The sequence below is a fragment of the Myxocyprinus asiaticus genome, chromosome 40 (genome assembly GCF_019703515.2).
Source record: "Myxocyprinus asiaticus isolate MX2 ecotype Aquarium Trade chromosome 40, UBuf_Myxa_2, whole genome shotgun sequence".
Classification (NCBI taxonomy): Eukaryota; Metazoa; Chordata; class Actinopteri; order Cypriniformes; family Catostomidae; genus Myxocyprinus; species Myxocyprinus asiaticus.
In genome coordinates this window covers 31,228,956-31,253,825 of record NC_059383.1, presented here as the reverse complement: position 1 = coordinate 31,253,825, position 24,870 = coordinate 31,228,956, and the positions used below count along the sequence as shown (strand labels likewise).

At 40.3% G+C, this 24,870-nt stretch overlaps 1 protein-coding gene across 1 annotated transcript in view; it reads right to left on the bottom strand.

Moving 5' to 3' along the window:
* LOC127430583 (whirlin-like) overlaps nt 1–24,870 on the bottom strand; it is a 136,743-nt gene that overhangs the window by 55,302 nt on the left and 56,571 nt on the right. Inside the window, exons 2-3 of the mRNA XM_051680448.1 lie at nt 14,853–15,074; nt 2,205–2,330 (exon numbers count right to left, since the gene is read on the bottom strand). Of these exons, the coding sequence (XP_051536408.1) occupies nt 2,205–2,330; nt 14,853–15,074 (348 nt within the window). The remainder of the gene's footprint in view (nt 1–2,204; nt 2,331–14,852; nt 15,075–24,870) is intronic.

Genomic DNA, 24,870 nt, shown 5'->3' with positions numbered 1-24,870 from the left:
AAAACTTATAGTTCATACAAAATAATTTTGTTTAATCATTGACCCACAACACTTATTAGTTTATTAATTTTAACCAATAATAGTTTTAAACATAAATAACTAATATTGGCATTATATTAATTCGTTTTCTATTAAAGCATAATTTCATGGACAGCTGCTTTGAAACAACGCCTGTTGTGAAAAACGCTATCCACATAATTTTAACTTGACTTGACTTGAATAATTAGTATTGCTGCTTAAATTAATTATGATTGCATGCAGTGCATGAAAACAGTGCATGCTATTAGCTGCAGGGCATTTAGGTGTATTTGATGAATTTTCCACAGTGTTAAATGTGTTCATGCATGTTCCATTGCATGCATGTGTGAGGTTGTTTATCACATATGTGGCATTACAAATGCAGACGAATCTGCTTTCATGTTTGTGGACGCTTAGCAGCACTGGGGCATTGTAAACAGAGCTTGCTGCCAAACAGGCACCCAGAAAACCATCTTCCATCTCTCTTCAGAACAGGCATATGGCCCGAAGATAAAATATCCAACTCTCTCTGTATTTCTTTCCATGGACAGCATCTGGATCACTTTAAACTGTCATCTCATCTAAATCCCATCATTCATCTAAAGGCAGCACACAAAACCTAAAAAAATGCCTGAAACTTCCTCTGACATCACATAATAATGATATTTATCTGAAATTATGGTAAAATTGCTGAGATGTATTGCAGTGTGAAAGCGCAGCAGTGCATAGAGAAATAGTTGGAGCAAAATAATCACACACGTCACAGCGGACTCCAATAATTTTCGCACACACGCATGCATGCACATGCACGCGCGCGCACACACACACACACACACACCAAAGAACTGCTCAAATGAAAGGAGTGGCAGCTAGACCAGCTGGACACATTGGACAGGTTCAACAAATGTTTTATCAATCAACACAGGCTCTGATTCATGAGGTGGGCTGTCAGGCAGATGGAAGAGAAAGCCGGGCTGTCCACTGAGTGCTTATGAACATCTCCCTTATTTATTCTTACCAAACACAATACGATCAAGAAACAAAATTAAATACAATAAATCTAATAATAATAATTAATAAATAAATAAAATCCTGATATTTTTGGGATTCTTTTCTGAGATTTTTCTCTCAGAGAAACCAGATAAAAAGATTAAAAACATTTAATGCAAGAACAAAACACTAAACATAGTAAAAAATCAAGTGAAACAACTGCATAAAGTTATGTTTCCACTTACAATGTTTGACTAATTCATGGAAGAAGAATATTTTTATATTTTATTTATCATTACCGATATACCAGTACACACTGATAAACTGTAATGTTTATCTACATATTATATGAAAACATTTTCCACATATTTAAGACCTGCACAAACAATATTTAAGACTTTAATTAATACTATTTACGATTTTTAATGCAATTAAATTGTGACCAAAATTTTGAAGCTTCAAAAGGCACATAAAAGTAATCCATACAACTCCAGTGGTTTAATCCATGTCTTCTGAAGCAATCCAATTAGTTTTGGGTGAAAATAGACCAAAATATAACTCCTTTTTCACTATAAATCTTGACATCAGCAGTCTCCTTAGCGATCATGATTTAGAGCTCGATTACACTTCCTTGCGCCAACTAGCGCTCCACACGTGTGTAAAGCACTAGGATGTGTAATCGAGCTTGAAATCATGATCGCGAAGGAGACTGCAATGGCAAGATGTACAGTGAAAAAGGAGTTATATTTTGGTCGGTTCTCACCCAAAACCAATTGGATCACTCTAGAATACATGCGTTAAAACACTGGAGTCTAATGGATTATTATTATGCTGCCTTTATGTGCTTTTTGGAGCTTTTTAGTAATTTTTGGTCACCATTCACTTGCATTGTATGGACCTACAGAGCTGAGATATTTTTCTAAAAATCTTTGTTTGTGTTCAGCAGAAGAAAGTCATACACATCTGGGATGGCTTAAGGTGGAGTAAATGATGAGAGAATTTTCATTTTTGGGTGAACTATTCCATTAAGTCTTTTTATAGCCTTAAATTTTGGAAAGTTAATTTTAGACATGAATACTGAAAATAATAATAAAAGAGTAAAAAAAGTTCTTATAAAAGAGTTATAAAGAGAGAAACAAAAGAGTGATACAAGAAAAAATTAAAGGATGGGGGTAAAATGAGGGTGTAAACAATACCTTCAGTCCCCCACACTTGGCTGCAGACCCCCGATCCACGCCCGTGATGTAGATGCCCAGAGAGTATTCAGCCCCCCCGCGAATCATGAGGCCCAGAGAACGCCCATCATCCAGCACCAAATTCACCTGAAAAAGGGAACATGTAGAATTGTGGCTAATTAGTGGTTAATTTTGCAAACTAATACACTAGAGTAGACACAGAGTACAATACAGTATATTGTGACATTATCGGTTATGAGCAGTTATTAATATTAATTATTATTATAATGTCAGATAACCGATATTTTCACAAAATAAACATCCCTATTCTAGTATATGAATTTGCAAGAGTCTGCAGTAAAATACCCAACACGAGATGGTAAATATCCAATATCAACAGATACTGATACTACATAAAAATAATAAATAAAAGAAAAACACTAAAAATGGCTGATAACCAATATAGATTTTTTTATGTATCAGGATCTGTTGATATAGGACATATATATCAGACGATGTTGGATATTTTACTGCGGACTGTCGCAAGCTAATAGACTAGAGTAGGAATGTACAATTTCAGTTATCAGCCATTATTAGTGATATTTTAATGTATCAGTATCTGTTGATATTGGATATTAACCAGCTAATGTTGGATATTTTACAGAAAACTCTCACAAATCAATACACTAGAGTAGGGATATATAATATATTGTGACAATATCAGTTATTGGAAGTTTGTGATTTTTATGTGTTGGCATCTGATGATATTGGATATTAATCAGCCGATGTTGGATATTTTATAGTGAACTTTCATAAAGTAATACACTAGAGACATAAAATATATTGTGACAATACCTGTTATCGGCAGTTATTAGTGATTTTTTTTTAATGCTTCAGTATCTGTTGATATTGGATATTTATAAACTGATGTTGGATATTTTACTCTGGTTTCGTTTCCTGTTATTCAATAGGGGTTAAAAATCTGGAAAATAAAAAATCTAGTGCAAATTTATAAGGCATAGCTATAGATTATCTTTTGTACACACACACACAACACACGTCCAAACAAACATGCAAGTCCCTAAAGCGTGCCACGAATTGCTGAAAAATTACAGCAACATGGAAATTTAAATATTTCTCAACCACAATGCACACACAAAACGTGTTATCAAAATTCACCTCTCAAAAAAAAGAGCAGCTATTATTGTCTTACAACTATAATTCCTGACTCTAACAACCATTATGCCTCTTACACCCCATACATCCATACTTAAAAATGATTGTTCTAAACCAGCAGAACTAATGTGACTCCCCCTGCCCTCTTGTGATTAGAATGCATCATGGAATCCCCACAGAGCCAATCACACATGTTCTGCCCACAGGGTCACTAGAGCGCCTGTGCACTGTGGGAGATCAATGCAGCAGTGCAGCATCTTGTCCAAACACCAGCACCCACCAAAAGCACCTTCCACTTACAAAGTTAGCACTAGCCATCCCTGAAAGGTCAGGGTGGTGTAGGGCAATACAGGGTTTTTGTGTGTGTCATTGTTCATAATGGCACACATTTATAAATGCAATGTGAATGGTTCCTCTTTGTAAAAAGCACCATGGTGGCTAAATAGATTTCGGCTTCCGACAGAGCTTTCTATGCTTACTGTAACTTTTGTTCTTTACTCTGGAATTCATCAGAATTACCCTGCAAATTGCTTTGCCGAGATGTGAGAGTGAGCAAATGGGCTATAAATCAGGACAGAGATTTCTGCTGCGCTGAGCAGTACTGATGAAGTTGGCATGCTACGCTTGTGCCCTCGCTTCCTCTGTAACGCATCCACTGTCTGCTGGGCAGAGGGAGAGCGCACGCTCCCCAATAGCCTAGGGAGATTTACACCTAGGTGAACAGCTCATAAAACTTTCCCTATAATCACATTTAACCAAATCTGGCACACAGATGAGAACACAGGACAATATAGTGGGATGAGGTATAGCGCTTGGGCAAATTTGGAGGAGGTGATTAGGACCAAAAAGATCTATAATACTTGGAGAGAGCTATCCGTTAGCATTCCCATTTATTTCAATGGAAGTTGCTCAACTGGTGCAAGCACCCCAGAAGCAAGTCATATGAAATCTGCCGACATTTCCCATGCGAACAACAAAAGTTTTTGAGCCAGTTACCAGAGCCAGAAAAACTATGTGACAAATCACTCTGGAGCTAAAGGAAAATTGAAAACACGCAGTCCCAAACCTTTCACTTATGACTATCCTTGGTTGTGAAATGAAAAGAGCCAACCAAAAATAAATAAATAAATACATAAAATAACACTGACAAAACTATGGATCCCCTTATGGGGAGGTAGTGTATTTTCTGAAATAATTTTACGTTACCTCGCAAAAGTTTTGCAGTGTCTCACAAAAAGTTTTGCGCTCCCTTGCAATAGTTTGCGTTCCCACATAATAAGTGGTATGTTCCCTCTCAATACGATATGCGTTACCTCGCAATAGCTTTCTCCATCCCTTATGAAAATTAAAGGGTTAGCTCACCCAAAAAATGAAAATTCTCTTATCATTTACTCACCCTCATGATATCCCAGGTGTGTATGACTTTCTTTCTTCAGTAGAACACATTTGAAGAAAAATATCTCAGCTCAGTTGGTCCTTAAAATACAAGTGAATGGTGATCAGACTTTTGAAGCTCCAAAAATCACAGACAGTCAGCATAAACGTCATTGATACGACTCCAGCGGTTAAATTAATGTCACTTAAAGTGACACGATCACTTTTGTTGTGAAAAAGATCAATTTTTACATACTTTTTAACTATAATCCATCACTTCCGGTCAGCAGTGGTATGCGAGTGTGATGTAATCGCAATGGCATGTGAGACATGCGAGATCTGACACACATGTGACACAACCGGAAGAGCAGCGCTGTTTACAATTGAGTAGGAGGAACGCTGTACAGAAGCTTCTCTAGTTTTGGTTTAGATCTGTATTTATCAGTTTCTTTACTCACAATGGTGCATTTGTGTGCTTATCCTGGATGTCTCAGCCGAGAGGAGAACGTGAGATTACGTCCATAACATGGCAATGCAAATACGACACACGAGAGACCGTGTAAACTCCACCCTCTCGTGAAGCTTACCGGAAGGTTACTTAAAATATTGATCTTTTTCGCACCAAAAGCGATTGTGATGCTTAAGAAAACATTAATTTAACCGCTGGATTCGTATGGATGACATTTATGCTGACTGTCTGTGATTTTTGGAGCTTCTAAAGTCGGATCAACATCCACTTGCATTTTAAGGACCTACTGAGCTGAGATATTTTTTCTATTTTCCTTCAAATGTGTTCTGCTGAAGAAAAAAAATCATACACACCTGGGATATCATAAAGGTGAGCAAATGATGAGAGAATTTTCATTTTTGGTGAACTATCCCTTTAACCAATGTTTTACTACAGTTACCACAGTTGAACTACTGTATTTGAAGTAAAACCACTGTAAATTTTGTGGTCATGGTTTTACTACTGTAACCATAGTTCAACAATGGTATTTGTAGTAAAACCATGGTAAAAAATACAGGAAATCCAAAAACATGGTTACTACAGTTGTACTATATTAACAGCCAGGTGAATTTGTGGTACAAATACGATGTTTTTTTAAATCAATGATTCATACCAAAATAAAATAAAATAAATACAAATAAAGAAAGAAAGAAAAAAGAAAGAAAAACATGTCCTTATGAACATTAACTTTGCTTTTACAAAACTAAAGTAACCATGATACTAATAATATATTATTATTATTATTATTATTATTATTTTTATAAATAATTTTAAAAAGCATGTAGATGTACCACAAATTTACCATGCTACAGTAATATCGTTACTGTAGTAAAACCATGGTAAATTTTGTGATTAGTGTGGTTTTACTACAATCACCATAGTTGCATGATTACTCTAGCAAAACCATGATTAATTTTCATAACAATGTGATTACCAGGGAACCCAAAATAATTGCGAGGTAACACAAAACTTATTGCGAGGAAATGCAAAACTATTTCAGAAACAGAACCCATCCTTGCACTGTGAAATGTAGCCAAGTATTTTTTATTTCTATGTTGCCTGCACAACATTTTTGTCACAATACACAACTATTTTTGAATGACCATCAATGGAGAATGATCCTTTTTGTGTCCAGATGGCATAGCTATTGCACCTATCAGCCTGTACCATGCTAACCAGTTAAACCCTGACCCCTTGCTTAAGACCGTAACGCTATAAACCTACTAAAAGTTTTCAAAGAGACGAGATGGTTCTCACATTTAAAAGGAGGCAAAATGGATTCAATATGTTTTCTGTGGTCTAAAACAAGTGTAGAATGATTGATTGGTTAATTTGTCCAACCAACAGTGAGCGTTCATAGGACCCTAGGCAAATAGAAAATAATGTGCAAACAAAATGACTTACTTTACCCTTCATTTACTTATATATTTATTTAATTTATATGGTTTAAAATTCATAACGGAGCACTTGCGTCCAACTCCAGACATCTCAGTTTCGTTCAGGTCTGATGGAGACTGTAACTGTGGAATAGACTGATGTATTGGGTGCTGCTTAATGTTTCATACATATTCAATAATTGCCTGATTAAAAGAAGCCCAACATGTTAATCCTCTGGTTTGTATTCACCTCTAATAGGCAGTATTGTTCAAAATGGAAATGCACCTCCGTTAAGGGTTTACATGTTTACCAGTAAGATTGTTATAAAATGCAAATAGAAGACACACACAAAATTAACCCATACACACACACACACACACACACACTAATCTTGTTACTAATACTACTAAGAAGTCATTTTATCCAAAGTGCTTTGCAGTAGAGTAACTGCAGATGGTGGGTTGTTGTCCTCTGAGGGATTCGAACCAACAGCCTATTTGTTACCATACCAGATCTGTATGCAAATACCCCGAACCTGTGACCGTGATTTTGCCAAGTAGGACATGTTCCTGGATCAACATCATTGATGTTGGTGGTACAACATTTATATCAACCAATCAGGTTTTAAAGATAGGGTGTATGACATCACATGAACATAGCAGCAAATGAGCCAAAATTCCTATATTACATGGTAATGAAAGTTGTTTAGCAAATACTTGCATAGAGAGGTGCGTAAAAAAGGTAATTTATTCAACAAAAGATGTTGATTAAGGGACATATCTTACTTGGCGAAATCACAATGACCATGGCAACTGTACCAACTCCACTTTCCCTATCTGTCACTCACTCGACGTTGTGTCGATGTAGTGACACTAGGAGTCACTCTTGGGAGCCCGAGACACCTCTGGTTTTTGATAAAAGGCCAATGAAAATTGGCGAGTGGTATTTGCATGCCACTCCCCCGAACATACGGGTATAAAAGGAACTGGTATGCAACCACTCATTCAGATTTTCTCTTCGGAGCCGAACGTTCATGCTCATTGAGCTGAATAGCACTGTTCATTCACCTCTGCTGGATCTGATGGCGCATTTCAGCGGCTTCTCCCTCCTCTGCACTGGTACACTGCAGAGAACGCCCCTGGGCACTTTGGCAGAAAAACTAAAGAGTATATTTTCTGAAAGAGCTTTTTTCCCTCTAAAAGAGTATATATTTCTCTAAAAGAGCGGCACACACGGAACGTCTTTTTAAAGACGCGTCTTTTTAAAGATGCCTTTCCGACTGTGTGTTGTTTCTGGTTGCGGTCATTATCTCTCAACTTCGGATGGTCATGATCGCTGTCTTTCGTGTCTGGGCGCGACCCACACGGAAGCAGCGTTTGTGGATGGTTCATATTCTCACTGCAAGAACATGACCATGGCAACGTTGCAGTCGCGGCTTGCTTTTGTAAGAAAGCAAGCCACCCCAGCGGCTCCCCGCCTCGGTCCTTCTACCTACGGGTATGAGGCCAGTGCGGCTAGCACTGGGGGCGATTTGGGGACCTCAATGGGATCGTCTCCGCCGGGTATCCCCCCACGGACCTCCCATTCCCCAGCACGCTCGTCTGCCCCAATCGGGCTTCCGGATGAGTTCGCCGGCTCGTCTCACAGCGAGTCTGGCTTCTTGTTCGGAGCCCGCGAAGATGATGAGCTCTCGAGCACAGCATTGGAGAGTGGGCTTGTCCAGTCGGACGCAGAAGCCTCAGCTGGGCTTCCCCCTTCGGGGACGATTGCCCAGTCACAGACCGATGCCGAAATGACGGGCATGCTTTCTCGGGCGGCCGCGAGCGTCGGGTTAGTGTGGAACCCTCCGCTCTCCCCTGAACCCTCACGGCTTGATGATTGGTTTCTGGGCTCGCGGCACCGCTGAATGCAGCCACGCCCCGCTCCAGTGCCATTCTTCCCGAAAGTGCACGAGGAGCTGACGAAGTTGTGCGAGGCACCTTTTACTGCCCAGACCCGATTCTGCAGTTCCCCTGCTCTCACTACCCTCGATGGCGGGGCGGCCAGGGGCTATACGGCGATTCCCCCGGTGAATAAGGTGCTCGCAGTGCACCTATGCCCGCAGAGCGTCGCCACCTGGCGTGGATGCCCTATGCTCCCGTCCAAGCCCTGTAGGCTCACGTCATCCCTGATGGCTAAAGCCTACAGTGCTGCTGGACAAACCGCCTCTGCCCTGCATGCCATGGCTCTCCTGCAGGTCCACCAAGCCAAGGCACTGAAAGAACTGCACGAAGGTAGTTCCGTCCCAGATTTGATGCAGGAACTGCGCTCGGTGACCTACCTTGCTCTCCGAGCGACGAAGGTCACGGTGCGGTCTCTCGGGCGGACGATGGCCACACTAGTGGTCCAGGAGCGCCACCTTTGGCTCAACCTGGTCGAGGCCAACAAGACACAGTTCCATGCTGCCCCCATTTCCCAGACGGGCCTATTCGGCGACACCGTCAAGGACTTTGCCCAGCAGTTCTCGGCGGTGAAGCAGCAGATGGAGGCAATCCGGCACATCCTGCCCCAGCGCGGCTCAAGATCCCACACCCCGTCTACTCGTCACCAAGGGCGTCCCCCTGCGGTGGCTGCACCGGCTCCGCCGCAGCCCGCCCCTTTGGCCTTGCCCCAGCGTGGAGCCCACCGCAGGAAGCAGACGCCACCCGTCTCACAGCCGGCGCCGAAGAACCCACAGAGGTCGTCAAAGCGCCCCTGAGATGGGCGACCCAGGGACGAGGGAACCCACTCACGTGGAGCTGGTAAGAAGACCACTCCATCCCCCAGTGGAGGGCTGGGTGGAAAATCTTTTGTTGCCTTTTTGTTGATTTCGCCGCATGCCCAAGTGGCTGCAGTACCCAACAGTTCAGCAAAAGAGCGGCTTCCTTCCTCCCTGGGTCACATACCCGGTGTGTACGGTCGTCACCACGACTACCGTCCTCGGGCTTTTTCTTGCAGGATTGGTGCTCCAGCGGTGGCCTTTCCGCCCCTGAGCACCCAGCTGTGACACACAGCCGCCCCCGATGTGGCAGTCTCCATGGGTTACGAGGACAGGCCTCTTCCTCCCCCATCCCAGGCTGTTCCAGGGGTGGTCACAAGGAACTAGGTAAGTGCTTTGATGTCCCTAGACTCAGCACGGCCACGACGTGGTGTGGCACCTCGCGCTCCGCCCCGCCGCGAGGCCCCACTTGCCGGTACGTCCGACGACATTGTCCCCTTGGTCCCCCTCGCGCGGAACTTGGACGCGTGGCTCACGCTTTCCAATCCATCACGATGGCTGATCCGGACCGTCCGACACAGCTACGTGATTCAGTTTGCCAGGCGCCCGCCCTGGTTCAGCGGTATTCACTTCACCTTGGTCAAGGGTGAAAACGCTGCCACCCTGCGCGCAGAGATCGCTACCCTCCTACGGAAGGACGCGATAGAACCTGTCCCTCCAGCCGAGATGAAGAAAGGTTTTACAGCCCCTACTTCATCGTTGTTGGGGGAGGTTACGTGTCGACCTGGTGTGCTGGCTATGAGGCACACAGTAGTCTGCCCACCACACACCGCCAGTTCAACCAATTGTGGCGTTTCGTATAGGGACCCCTAGTGTCACTACATTGACACAACGTCGAGTGAGTGACAGATAGGGAACGTCAGGGTTACTTGTGTAACCTCCATTCCCTGATGGAGCGAACGAGACGTTGTGTCCCTCCTTCCACAATGCTGAACTACCCGCTGAAATGGCCGGACCTTATATCGGCTCCTCAGCATAAAACCTGAATGAGTGGTTGCATACCAGCTCCTTTTATACCCATATGTCTGGGGCAGTGGCATGCAAATACCACTCGCCAATTTTCATTGGCCTTTTATCAAAGACCAGAGGTGTCTCGGGCTCCCAAGAGTGACCCCTAGTGTCACTACATCGACACAACGTCTCGTTCCCTCCATCAGGGAACGGAGTTTACACAAGTAACCATGACGTTCATCAACTAATCAAATCTAAATATCACAAAATTCTTACCAGTCAACTGGAAACATGTACCAAGTGAGAACTCATGAAACTAATCCAGCAACAGGCCGTAGTTTATAAATCCTTGTCTAAAAAAAAAATGCTACTACCCATTAGCTACCGGAGATGATTTAAGATATTTTAGTCCATAGATGTTTGACCTTGACAGTAGATAAATTATGACTTATAGAAAAGGGCAGCGGTCCAATAGCACGCTGATATCAAAGAGATTATAATCAGCTGGCATAGGCAAGACAAAGAGCCTTGGTTTACGGAAATAACGCCATATGCTGTGTATCATGACAGACAAGGCTAATTCTTCATCTGCAACAGCTCTTATGCACCAGTGAAATCTCATCTCCATAATAATGACACACTCAACCTATACTGAAGAAGAGCTCTTAAATTTCACAAGAGCAAAAAATTGACATTCATTAATTAAAGCTGATGAGCTGTAAACAATGCAAACTTTTACATCGAGTGTTTAAACTCTCTTTAGCATTTTCTTTAAGAGCTAAACTGCTCATCATGACCTGGGAGGGAACATATGCTAATTATCAGAAGTACTCCATTCATACTGTTTGTGCTCAAATGTTTGCATACCCTGGCAGAAATTTTTAAAATTTTGGCATTGATTTTGAAAATATGACTGATCATGCAAAAAAACTGTCTTTTATTTAAGGATAGTGATCATATGAAGCCATTTATCATCACACAGTTGTTTGGCTCCTTTTTAAATCATAATGATAACAGAAATCACCACTAAACTTTAAATCAAGTTTACATACCCTTGAATGTTTGGCCTTGTTACAGGCACACAAGGTGACACACACAGGTTTAAATGGCAATTAAAGGTTAATTTCCCACACCTGTGGCTTTTTAAATTGCAGTTAATGTCTGTGTATAAATAGTCAATGAGTTTGTTAGCTCTCACTTGGATGCACTGAGCAGGCTAGATACTGAGCCATGGGGAGCAGAAAAGAACTGTCAAAAGACCTGCGTAACAAGGTAATGGAACTTTATAAAGATGGAAAGGATATAAAAAGATATCCAGAGCCTTGAAAATCCCAGTCAGTACTGTGCAATCACTTATTAAGAAGTGGAAAATTCGGGGATCACTTGATACCAAGCCAAGGTCAGGTAGACCAAGAAAAATTTCAGCCAAAACTGCCAGAAGAATTGTTCGGGATACAAAGAAAAACCCACAGGTAACCTCAGGAGAAATACAGGCTGCTCTGGAAAAAGACGGTGTGGTTGTTTCAAGGAACACAATACGACGATACTTGAACAAAAATGAGCTGCATGGTCGAGTTGCCAGAAAGAAGCCTTTACTGTGCCAATGCCACAAATGACAACACGTTGACACGCCTCACAGTTTCTGGCACACTGTAATTTGGGGCCTCATAGACAACTATTACAAAAGACTGCACGCTGTCATTGATGCTAAAGGGGGCAATACACAGTATTAAGAACTAAGGGTATGAAGACTTTTGAACAGGGGTCATTTCATTTTTTTCTTTGTTGCCATGTTTTGTTTTATGATTGTGCCATTCTGTTATAACCTACAGTTGAATATGAATCCCATAAGAAATAAAAGAAATGTGTTTTGCCTGCTCGCTCATGTTTTCTTTAAAAATGGTACATATATTACCAATTCTCCAAGGGTATGCAAACTTTTGAGCACAATTGTATGTCACTTTCACTACAGTCAAAGCACTAACAATTGAAGCCTAGCATGCAAGCGGGCATGTGCATCTATCAAACTGTTCCGAAAGTACTGTATAACAATAATACTTAAACTATAACATATGTTAGATTGACACTGGTGTTATAAAATCGGTTTTACAATCTTTCAGCTCTTGTCTGGAACAGCTTAAGTAAACTTGGTAACTTTCACTTACCGGTAGTGTTCGCGTGAGGAATACTCACATGAGCATGGAATTACGTCGGTAACACATAAAAAAAAGTTTCTCCACCTAAAAAAGTGGTCCCAATGCAAAACTGTACAGCTTAAGTAACAAATATTTTTCTCCTGATTAATTAATGTAAGTGCTTTAAGGGAATAGTTCACCCAAAAATGTAAATTATCTCATTATTTACTTACCCACATGCCATCCCAGATGTATATGACTTTCTTTCTTCTGCTGAACACAAAGATATTTAGAGGAATATCTCATCTCTGTAGGGCCATACAACGCATGTGACTTTTGATCAAAATGTGAAGCTCAAAAAAGGACACAAATGTAGCACAAAAGTAATCCACAAGACTCTAGTGGTTTAACCCATGCCTTCTTAAGCAGACCAAACAATTTTGGGTGAGAACAGACCAAAATGTAACTCTTACATTTTATATAAATCTTCACAACAGCAGTCTCCTTTGCGATCCTGATTTCAAGCTCGATTACACTTCTTAGCACCAACCACTGGGAAGTGTAATTGAGCCTGAAATCAGGATTGTGCCTAGAGACTGCATTAGCAAGATTTGGGGCTCTGTTTTTGTGACTGCGCAAAGAGCAATGCTATGCGCAATGACCGTGCACTACATCTTACTGCATTTTCATGTGAGTCCCAATTCAATGCGCAATTTTCGTGCCAGCATACAGTGCAAGTGGGCGTGGGTGGGAGTGTTTGCGCTATTTGTGGGTGTATGCACGCAAACTTAGAGTGTGTTGTATGGTAATGAATTGCCGTAAAGCGCAATTTGCTGTTTTCCTGAGAAATAGGTAATTGTGCTAAGACATTTGTAACAGTCTAAAGATGGACAAGGAGGAAGCGGGAACCGGCCGAACAATAAACATAAACTTTAATTATATAAATGAACTTAATACAACATAAAACATAAGGACACAGACACACATGCAATGCGTGTTATGTTTATATTTTCAGTTGTATTTATGATCTCATGATTTGTCTTGGTATTTTTCCACCTGTTGTCGAAGAGTGATTTTAAAGTCACTGAAAAAGGGGCCGGTGGAATAAGATGGAGAGGATAACATGTTTGGATTTTGTTTTTTTGTTCACTTCGTTATTTTGATTATATTTTGTTTCGTTTGAAGTGTAATTTGAATTTAGAAATATTTTTTGTTTAATTTTGTCATGTTTCAATAAATGAATTACACTTTTCAAAATCAAAATCGTCAGGTACTGTAGAAGCGAAATGCGTGCCGATACAATCACTGTTACTAGCCATGATTTGTGTGTCAGCAGATGAAAATTATTAATAATACTTATATTCTGTATAATTTAACGGAGCCTACATCCAAATTCTGATGAGAACCACATTTTCCATGTGTATAAAGCAGCGTGTCACTGTTATAGAAATGTGCCTGACATTCATCAAGGACGCAGTTAATGCACAACAGTACGTACTTTGCAATGCTTCTAATTCATTGCATACAATCCATTTACACCACTAACTTTTTATGAATGTGCTGTCTTTTTTTACATCGCTGGTGCAGAATGGACTATGTAATAAGATGCAGAGACTGCCATTACCAGAGAAAAATCTCAGAATTAAACTGCACTTGACCCAGACCATTAGTGTGTTGCACACGTGATTTCACCAAACCCACTTGCACCTAGACTTAGCGCATGCTTGTGCGAAAATACCAAAACGTCATGGCCATGCCCACAAACTTTTCACTTATGATTTATGGCATAGCATTGTACTTTGTGCTCTTAAAATAGAGACCATAAAGTGAAAAAGGAGTTAAACTTTGGTCTGTTCTCACACAAAACTGATTAGTTTTCTTCAGAGGACATGGATTAAACCACTGAAGTCATATGGATTACTTTTCTGCTGCCTTTATGTGTTTTTTAAAGTTCTGGCCAGCATTCACTTGCATTGTATGGCCCTATGAGATTTCCCTCTAAAATTCTTGGTATTTGTTCTGCAGAAGAAAGAAAGTTATGAACATCTGGGATGGCATGAGGGTGAGTAAATGATGGAGAATTTTCATTTTTGGGTGAACTATTCCTTTGACACCTGGATTGCATTGTAAGCCTATTACTGTAAATACACTTGAAGTTAATTTTGAGTGATGAGTCAGAATTTTTCCTTATGGTAATCGATAGCATGTCTATTACGTTGAAAATAAGACAGAATATACCTTTAAGTAAATAAAGTTTACTTAAAAACTTAAACTTTAATCCCATACAAATCATTTCACAGAAGTTATAGAGTGCACATTTACAGCAAATATGGCATGAACTTTTTCCTCACCTTCTTCTCATCGCCATCCTGTAGAAGCTGCATGTGACTGCGGCCCTGACTGTTGGATCTGCGCAGGGTGGCACTGCGATGCTCTACCAAAAGGTCAGGGGGCGGGGACACACTGCGGCCTTGCGGATCCACCCAGGTGTAGACATGATTCGTGACATAACCGCCCGGGATCCGGCCCACGGACTGGACTGACATGGTAAGCTTTTTACTGCCCTTCAGCACCTACGAGAGAGTTAAAGAAAGTTACAATCAGGCAATGTTTGGCATGGAGTATTGGATTACTACTTACAGTAAGCTGAGCATTATACAATCTATCCTGCCTACAATTACAAAAACATAAACATTTGTAAACAGTCTGTATTAGTCTACAATAAACATACCAAACAGCAGTATGCTATATTGTTTTAACATGACCTCACTATATTGCATGTTTTAATCAGCTTGTAAGGGGGGAGGTGGAAAATTGTGCCTTTTTCATCCATTTATATATATATATATATATATATATTTTTTTTTTTTTTGTATTAAAATCTCTTAAAGGAACCTCACAGGTTGTAATATTGTCTGTATATGTCATGTCATGTCGCACAGTTGGTCATGAGACATGATGCAAAATAATAAGATTTGATTAGATCTGAACATAGCAGGCATATTTAAGTGCTTTATTAATGATCTGATTTGAGTGGGAATCACAAATTACATTTTGTTCTGTTCATCACACATTCGGAAGATTTAGAATACAGTGAATTATTGGTTATATGTTGTTTTTTTATCTTTAACGAGCTTAACAGACCAGAGTCACTTTTAATGTTTTTAGTGGCAAATAAACAAAAAAAATAACCATAATTTGGTAATTAAATATGCTATTCTAAACACAACCTCAGTCTATTGTATATGTTATGTGATTGGACATAGAGACAGATATAGGAATGTCAAGGTACACATGCGAAAATGTTAACTTTTCCACTCCATATGATAAAGTGCTCCATCGACCATGCACACATACCAGAAACTCAAACAAAACAAATAAACACACACATGGACGGAACTCCACTGTGACACTACGAAACTAACAAAGGAATGTGGCGATGAACTGAAAGCCCCTGTGGTGTTCACCTCATTGGTCACCGATGCCCTGCTATGCTTACGATCACTCGGCAGATCAAGTGTAGTAGCACTAGCACTACAGGATGCCACGAATTCAGCTGAGTGTGAAATTACACTGTTCTCACTTCTAAAACACACACACACACACACACACACACACACACACACAAACACACACACTATGCTGGCATTAAACTTCACATCCCACATTAATTCGCTCACTGGTACACGGGACACCCAGCAGCCCCTGTGGACCCAATGCAGGACCCTCTAACAGCTTTATGAACCAAATCATAATGGTTATATTTGCCAATGTAGATTGATTTTTACCCTGTGTAGACGCCACCATCAAAGCAGCAAATAAAGAATGTTTACACAGATTTTTTCATGCGACAAAGTCTGCATACATGTTTTAACATAGAGTCACAATTGTGTGAAACAATGTATCATACGCTCAAATGTTGATTATTGATTTGCCGAATAAATGATGCACGCTTGTTGTCGTGATGGAGCAGCTAAAGACAGTGTAGGAGACTTTGTAAGCTTGAGATTTGCTGTAATGCAAAGTAAAATATTTCGGAATGGAGCTCCATTCTAGAATCACGGAATTTATGTCAAAGTCAAGCGTTTATTTACTGATTCTAAGGGGTCGTTCATACTGAATGTGTTTTTGCATTGATCAGCGATGTTTTTAAATTGTTTTTCTATGTAAACATGCGCCAGACAGACGTCGTTGTCTCTCTGTTTTTTTGGGGGGGTTTTTTTCAGCATTTCGCAATCTAGAAAGATCAATTGAAAATATTTCAGCACAGAAAAGGATAAGTAAAAGATGAATGTATTTACAGTAAGAGAGGGCTATGTTGCAAAGTCACAGTCTTTTGTCACAAGTTTAAATCTTAAATATTCATGTATATCAATCAATCAAATCCCTCTTGGTAATAGATTTCTATGTTAGTTTTATAAACATTCCAAAGAACAGTCAATTTCATATATTTTTTGTTCACAAGTTTCTAGTCTGGGGTCTCAAATTTCATTTCACCCAGTTGTGGATGGGATTCAGTCTCATGGTTTGTAAGCCCCCCTGCCTTCTACTTCCCATGCATTTTATACTTCCCTGTTCCCTCCAGTGCATTTCAGAAATGGTTAGGTAGTTTCGGTCCCCAGGCATACTTTCTGTTTGGTACCTCTGGCCTAGTTCTGCTGAATTTTTATTGAGTGCCAAAACGCAATGGTCCAGATTTGAAGTGTAACAAAATAAAACTGCTTATTCGTCACTCAAATTCCAAAAAAACTTCCACCAGAAAGAAACACCAATAAGGCTCTTCATCGTTAATCCGGAAAAAAAAAATTCAAAGCTCAAAGTTTGGATTTATTCCCCTGCAGTTAATCTGGTTCGTAAGCGTTTGGTTTTGTCTCTTGCCTAGGCTGGGATTTGTTTGTGTTATTTAAGTAAATGACAAGTTGTTCTTTGGGAAAGAGGAATTTAGAGCAAAAACAAATAAAATGCAAACAGATGGGAATGACCAGAAAATGAAAAATATAAGAGTATAAGAGGATAAAAGAGAGGGAAAGGAGGAGGTTAAGAGATGAGAAGAGAAGGTAAAAACAGCTCAGTCCTTGCTGTGAATACTAATAAATAAAAGATTGCCTGGCAGTGAGGATCTTAATGCACCATCACTGCTCTAAAGTGCTGACGGTGACACTGCCTGATGGAGTGTGTCAACAAATGAGTGGTATATGGAATAATGTGGAGGAGAGAGAAAGGTAGATGGAAAGAAAGAAAGAAAGAAAGAAAGAAAGAAAGAAAGAGGAAGGACAGAAAGACAGACAGAAAGAAAAGTAAACCAAACAAAAGAAATGAAAAGAAAAGAAAAGAAAAGAAAGAAGAGAAAGAGAGGCATATGATTGTGTCACCTTCGGAAAACAAATAATGCAATGTGTAAAAATGCGTTAAGGAATAGCTCCAAGCAAGAACAAATGGATGTAATGGAATGAAAGTTTTATACTGCGAAGAGACTTGATAAAAGCTGGAAAACCCACCTTGAACACAGCCAACACGAAACGGCATTCACAACTGATTTACTTCCATAATGTGACATTATGCACACATACCAGATGTGAAACAGTTATTAAATGAGAATTTTTTTTTTTTTTTTTTTTTTTAAGACTTCATTTTATATTTAAAATGTAAATAAAGTTGGACTTAATTTTATTTTTTACTAGAAATTGATTGGATTGTAAAAAGTGGGTGATCCATACCAGAATGCCAATTTGTTAAAACAATGCATAAATAGCTATTTGGGTCTTGTTAAATATTATCAAATAGCCCACATGCCTATAGCTAAAAATGAAAGTTGCATCAGAAGCAGAGCAAGTTATTTCATTTGGATGAAAGATTACAAAGCCAAACCTTTTTTCTTTAAAATAACATGTACTGATGAATCGTGCATAAATAAAGGAATAGTTCACCCAAAAATTTAAATTCTCTCGTTATTTACTCACCCTTATGCCATCCCAGATGTGTATGACTTTCTTTCATCAGCTGAACTCAAATAAAGATTTTTAGAAGAATTTCTCAGCTCTTTTGGTCCATACAATGCAAGTGAAAAATCACACAAGTCAGCATAAATGTAATCCATAAGACTCCATTGGTTAAATCCATATCTTCAGAAGTTATATGATAGGTGTCAAGTCAAGTCATTTTTATTTGTATGCCGCCTTTCACAACACACATAGTTTCAAAGCAGCTTTACAGATGATCAGGCATCAACAGAAGATAAAACTGTAATATCTGTAATGTGTGTGTAAGAAACAGATCACCTTCACATTCTTCTTCTTTTGTTTTTGGTGATTCACATTCTTTATGCATACCGCCCCCTACTGGGCAGGGAGAAGAATTTTCACAAGTGTTACCTTGCAAACCATTTAATGAGAAAGTATAAAAATAATATTTGTTCCAATTGCTTTTTTTCTGTTTTGTTTTGTTTTTTTGTGATGGATCTACTGAAACGGTTGTTAATTTTTTTGGCACTGTCCATTTACAAAAAAAGCTTTGGCAAGATATTTGCATTGTTTTGGAAGGATGGTGAATTAGGCTTTGTGGACTTTGACAAATCGAAAAAAAATTCCCACATTCATAAATCAAAGTATTCAAGCTCTAGACCTCTCTTTGTTGTCTTTTTCAAAGAATTTGAGCTACACCTTATATTGGTTGAATTGTCTAAGAACAAAAAAAGCAGTGAAAACATTGTCTGTTTGCAACTATTCCTATTTTTAATATCTTGTAATCCTCTAAAATTGATCTATTTTAAATTTGAATGTATTATATTTAAATTCCCCCATTTGGTTTTATTCTGTTTTTTACTTTGTATTGTCTGAACATTAATTAAAAAAATCATTAAAAAAAATCATAAAATTACCCGGAGGTGTTATTGATCAGGCCAAATATCGAGGATGCATCAGATGGTGACTTGTGGGCAATAACCCAAAGTCATGCAGACGATGGACATTCATTGTTGTTTTCCCTCAAACGTTTCCCACTGTAAGTTTGCGACAGTCTGACGACTCATGAGAGTTGTCATACTCCAACATTTGTTTTGTTCGCCATCATTTTAATAAAGTAAGAAACACATGGAGGAAATGGGTGTTACCAGACTTTATTCATTAATGCATCATTAGTCAAAACCTCACTGGTGTGATGATGATAATGTTGTCACCTAGTGTGATAATGCCAGCAGTTCTCTCACTGGATTCAAATATGCTGTGATGGTTATTTGTGCAACAGGAAGATCGCAACACATCTCAAAGTTCGTAATAAATGCTTTCTATGTCCTCCTGTCCTTCCAAGTTCGTTCTTAATAGGTTGCTTGGCAAGACTGGTCTTCATAAGAATGCAAGTCTGTTCTCTGCATTCTTAGCGTTGAGAAACACCCAATTACTTTAAAAAAAAATCGGCAACAGTGGGCACTCAACACAAAAATGTTCCTTCGCTGAAAAGATTTGCTGACAGTTATTTTCCATGGCAACAGAATGTCAATGAAAATCAGCCTAGGGTTATGTAGACCTACTGTACATTTTGGTATTAAATTAGACCGCTCAAAGTTTTTATGCAACTGACTAGACCAACATTTTAGACTACTAACTTGTAAGACTAGTATAAAACAATTGAATGCAACCAGCCCCAGTAATTTGTATTTAGAAAGTAAATAGGTCCTGGTCGACCAGCTAATCCCAAACTGGGCCAGCATGGAAATTCATGCTTATCTAAGCTGTTCTTTTCAGCAGGGAACACATACACTTACTCAAAGCTGAGCATTCTGTTTATTTATTGTTGTTGCCAATGGGACCAATAAAGCATCTGAGAGCAGAATGAGAAATCAAGCCATAAACGTTTGAGCGTGCGACTCTGAGTGTGTACTGACCAGCTGCCACAAAAGTGCAGCATGCATACATAAACAGACAATCTGTAATCGTTGCTTTGAATTAGCATAACAAAAAGGGGCCAATTAGACGATCACAGAGGGTAATTGGGTCTGGTGTGTGATCAGAATGTGATTACACAGATGAGCAGGAATTGTGCAGGAGACATTTGCATGTGATTAAATGGTTTTGGATGGAGACCAGGAGGACAATGGTTCTAAAATCTTTAACAATGAATAAGGTACAATCAGTTGGACCAAAGATCAGTCAGTTCTTAGGGTACAAATACACATGTGCATGAAACTGCTGTATGTGTGTATGTGTGTGTTACATTGTCCTGTGAAACATCTAGTCCTTTTTGTGTAAGCGTGTAGATTTTTGGTGAATTCATGGAAAGACTGGAATGTGGTGTAGGTGATCATTTTCAAGCAATAGGCTACTATTCTGTATATCAACCCAGAGGAAAAATGCATTGCTCAAAATTTGCTCACAATACATAATGTAATTAAGAGCTTTGTTTCATTTAAGCATCAACTTTGCCTCAGACACTCCTTAAGAGAAATAAAAATAGACACAGTAAAAGTAAAACAAATTGCTGACATACAGTAAGCGTATTGAGCTATAAAATTAACATTGATAGTATAGCTCAGATAATTAGGCCTTTAAAGATCTTGAAACGCAAATTGTGTTCATAATGAAATCTCTGACTTTTGATTGCGGACTTCACTACAGTATCTTGGCAGTTCTGAGCACAGTATGTGACATTGTTGAAGAGGACTCTAGAGGAGACAAATGTGAAATTACTAGGGTCTGTTTCCCAGGAGAAAAATCTGAGAAGCAAGCAAAAGTCTATATGCTCTTTATTTAATGTCATTAAGGCATATTAATGACTTTTTAAACCCCAGGTTTAGGCCATGTTTAACCTTAACATTTTGAAATGGGATTAGTTTATAATTATTTTCACAATCCCTTTAATAATCCTGGGTTATTCAAAGCCCCTGATTTGCAGTGCCAAAAAGCACATAAAGGAATCCATACAACTCCAGTGTTTTAATCCATATTTTCAGAAGTGATATAATAGCCAGGTGTGGGTGATAAACAGATCAATACTTTAGTCCTTTTTTGCTAGAAACTCTTCTCCCTGATTGGTAAGGGGCGGTAGGCATGAAGAATGTGAATCTCCAAAAACACAAGAAGAAGAATGTGAAAGTGATCTGTTTCTCACCCACACCTATCATATCACTTCAGAAGATATGGATTTCACCACTGGAGTCTTATGGATTACTTTTATGCTGACTTATGTGATTTTTGGAGCTACAAAATTTTGGCACTCATTCACTTGCATTGTATGGACCAAATGAGCAGAGAAATTCTTATAAAAATCTTCATTTGAGTTCAGCAGATGAGAGAAAGTCATACACATCTGGGATGGCATAAGGGTGAGTAAATGATGAGAGAATTTTCATTTTTTGGGTGAACTATCCCTTTAACACTTATAATGATTATGTCTTGTGGCTATACTTTTTAACATGGTGTGTATTTTAAAGTTTATGGACTAGCCCTAGTAACTCCCAATGTAAGTGCCTTACTGTATCCATGATTCTTTGTAAGAGAGGAACGAGTCATTTTTGTTGTTGTTGTTGTTGTTGTTAATTATGCCACAATAGTTGACTATTGAGTTGAACTTATATTGAACCCAGACATTCTTTTAAGGAGTGTCACTTGCACAAACCTTTAGTTTTCCGTCTACATCACTGCAACGCCATCCCCTTTGAAATCAATGGATTTGAAAAGTTATCTGACGCAGCATAAATTATAGTGTGTAGGTGCCATAAAGAGATCTTATTTGTGAGTTAATATAAGCATATAACACTAACGGGTCACTTCTGTGTAAATATTAACAGAAGAGTCTGACTCCTTCAGTCTCTCTATTTTAGCTTCCATACAGACCATCTGCCTGTGCTGCCCATTACTGAGTTCTGCACTCCCTTGAGGCATTAGTGCATAAGCAAAATCTCTTGTCCTAACACAATAACAAGACAATCTCTCTTTCTGTCCCTTAAACTCTGAGCACAAGAGCAAGAAAGCCCAACATTTTCAACAGTCCGTCGCTAAATTGTACCAAACGATGCTTAAAATTAAGCAGTAAAATGCCAAACTGTAGAAACGTTAGTTGAAGAAGGACAGGTGTTGTTGGCAGTGAAGTATGACATAGTTTGACAGCTCTGGACACCACTGACATCCTTCAGCATTCCTGGCCAGAGCTGTGGCATGTTTGCTTGAGGGATCGTTCAGACTACAGTGAGTTGCTACAGCAAACCATTCCTCCTCTCCACGAATCCCTCTTTCCATCAATTACTCTTCCCTGCTTTCCAACTTCTTGTCTCATCTCTCATTTTTATTTATGAGTTATTTAGCAGGAGTCACCACGAAGATGACGAGAGATGGAAAAGGGACAAAAGAGGGAGAGAGACAGCGCTTGATTTAAGGGCAGAGATTGTGCTTGAATCAAGGGGCAGATTAAGGGGGATTTTCACTCTTTGACTGAAACATGAGAGGATCCTTTGAGCGGTTTTGCAAACAACAATAACAGACAATGTATGGTGGGCCAAACAAATGTAGAACCAACAAACAACAAAGACATCTCTCTGGGCTGGTTGAAGACGTCTATGTCAGGTTGAATTACTTCAGCTGAATCAAAGCTGACAGGAGAAAGGATAACCATGCTAATGCTCTCCACAAATGTGCAAAAATGTCCTGAATCAAACTCTCAAATGCATGCAAATATTAAGCACATCAAAGCACAAATAAGCAAAATAAAACAAATGGAAATCAAGCAGAATGTATGCTTTCACATATATGCCCCCAAAATCATACCTTCTGCATACAAAATTTGTAATTTTATCTGGTTTTATTTTTAACTAATCCTCTCAACCTACATTTCCATCAACTGATCACACCTATCCTTAAACAGATAGTTCCCAAAAATAAAAAGTCAAGCTGGGTCTCATGAAATTTACCTGAGAATTGCAACGTTTTTGCAAAACTGAAATAACGTGCTGCATTACATGATTGGCTGCAGTTTCCAAGTGAAATGTCCAGCAGTGGGCACCAAAACCGAGTGAAATGAGTTTGTAATCAGTCAAGTTTTTTAAGGTGAATTTTAGATGGTAAAGAAGTAAAACGTACCTCCCTAACCTAAAACTCATATTTGCGTAGGCCAGGAGGCCAGCTGTGTGCCAGCACGTCTATGCCGAGGGGTGCCTCGGTCAGGGCGTACCAGAGTGGGCAGTGGGAGGATTCTTGGAAGGCGAACAGGTCTACCTGTGCCTGTCTGAATCGACTCCAAATCAGCTGGACCACCTGAGGGTGGAGTCTCCACTCTCCCCTGAGGGTAACCTGCCTTGACAGTGCGTCCACTGTAGTGTTGAGGTCGCCCGGGATGTGAGTGGCTCGCAGCGACTTGAAGTGCTGCTGACTCCAGAGAAGGAGATGGCGGGCGAGTTGTGACATACAACGAGAGCGCAAACCACCTTGGCGGTTGACATATGCTACCGTTGCCGTGTTGTCTGTCCGAACTAACACGTGCTTGCCCTGGATCAACAGCCGAAACCTCCGCAGGGCGAGCAGAATTGCCAACAACTCGAGGCAGTTGATGTGCCAATGCACTCGCGGGCCCATCCACAAGCTGGCGGCTGTGTGCCCATTGCAAACAGCGCCCCAGCCTGTTTTGGAGGCATCTGTCATGACCACGATGTGCCTGGAGACCTGCTCTAGGGGGACACCTGCCCGTAGAAACGAGAGGTTGGTCCAAGGGCTGAAAAGATGGTGACAGTCCGGCGTGATGACCACGCGATGTGTCCCGCGGTGCCATGCCCATCCCGGGACTCGAGTCTGAAGCCAGTGCTGAAGCAGTCTCATATGCATCAACCCGAGCGGGGTGGCCACCGCTAAGGATGCCATATGCCCCAGGAGCCTCTGAAAGAGTTTCAGTGGAACCACTGTTTTCTGTTTGAACGCCTTCAAATAGGCCAGCACCAACTGGGCACACTCGTTCGTGAGGCGCGATGTCAAAGAGACTGAGTCCAACTCCAAACCGAGGAAAGAGATGCTCTGAACCGGGAGGAGCTTGCTCTTTTCCCAGTTGACCCGAAGCCCTAGTTGGCTGAGGTGTGAGAGCACCAAGTCCCTGTGTGCACACAACATGTCCCGAGAGTGAGCTAGCATTAGCCAATCGTCGAGATAGTTGAGAATGCGAATGCCCACTTCCCTTAACGGGGCAAGGGCTGCCTCTGCGACCTTCGTGAAGACGCGAGGGGACATGGACAGGCCAAAAGGGAGGACCTTGTACTGATACGCCTGACCCTCGAATGCAAACCGCAGGAAGGGTCTGTGCCGAGGTAGAATCGAGACGTGGAAATACGCGTCCTTCAGGTCTACCACCGCGAACCAATCCTGATGCCGGACGCTCGCCAGAATGCGTTTTTGCGTC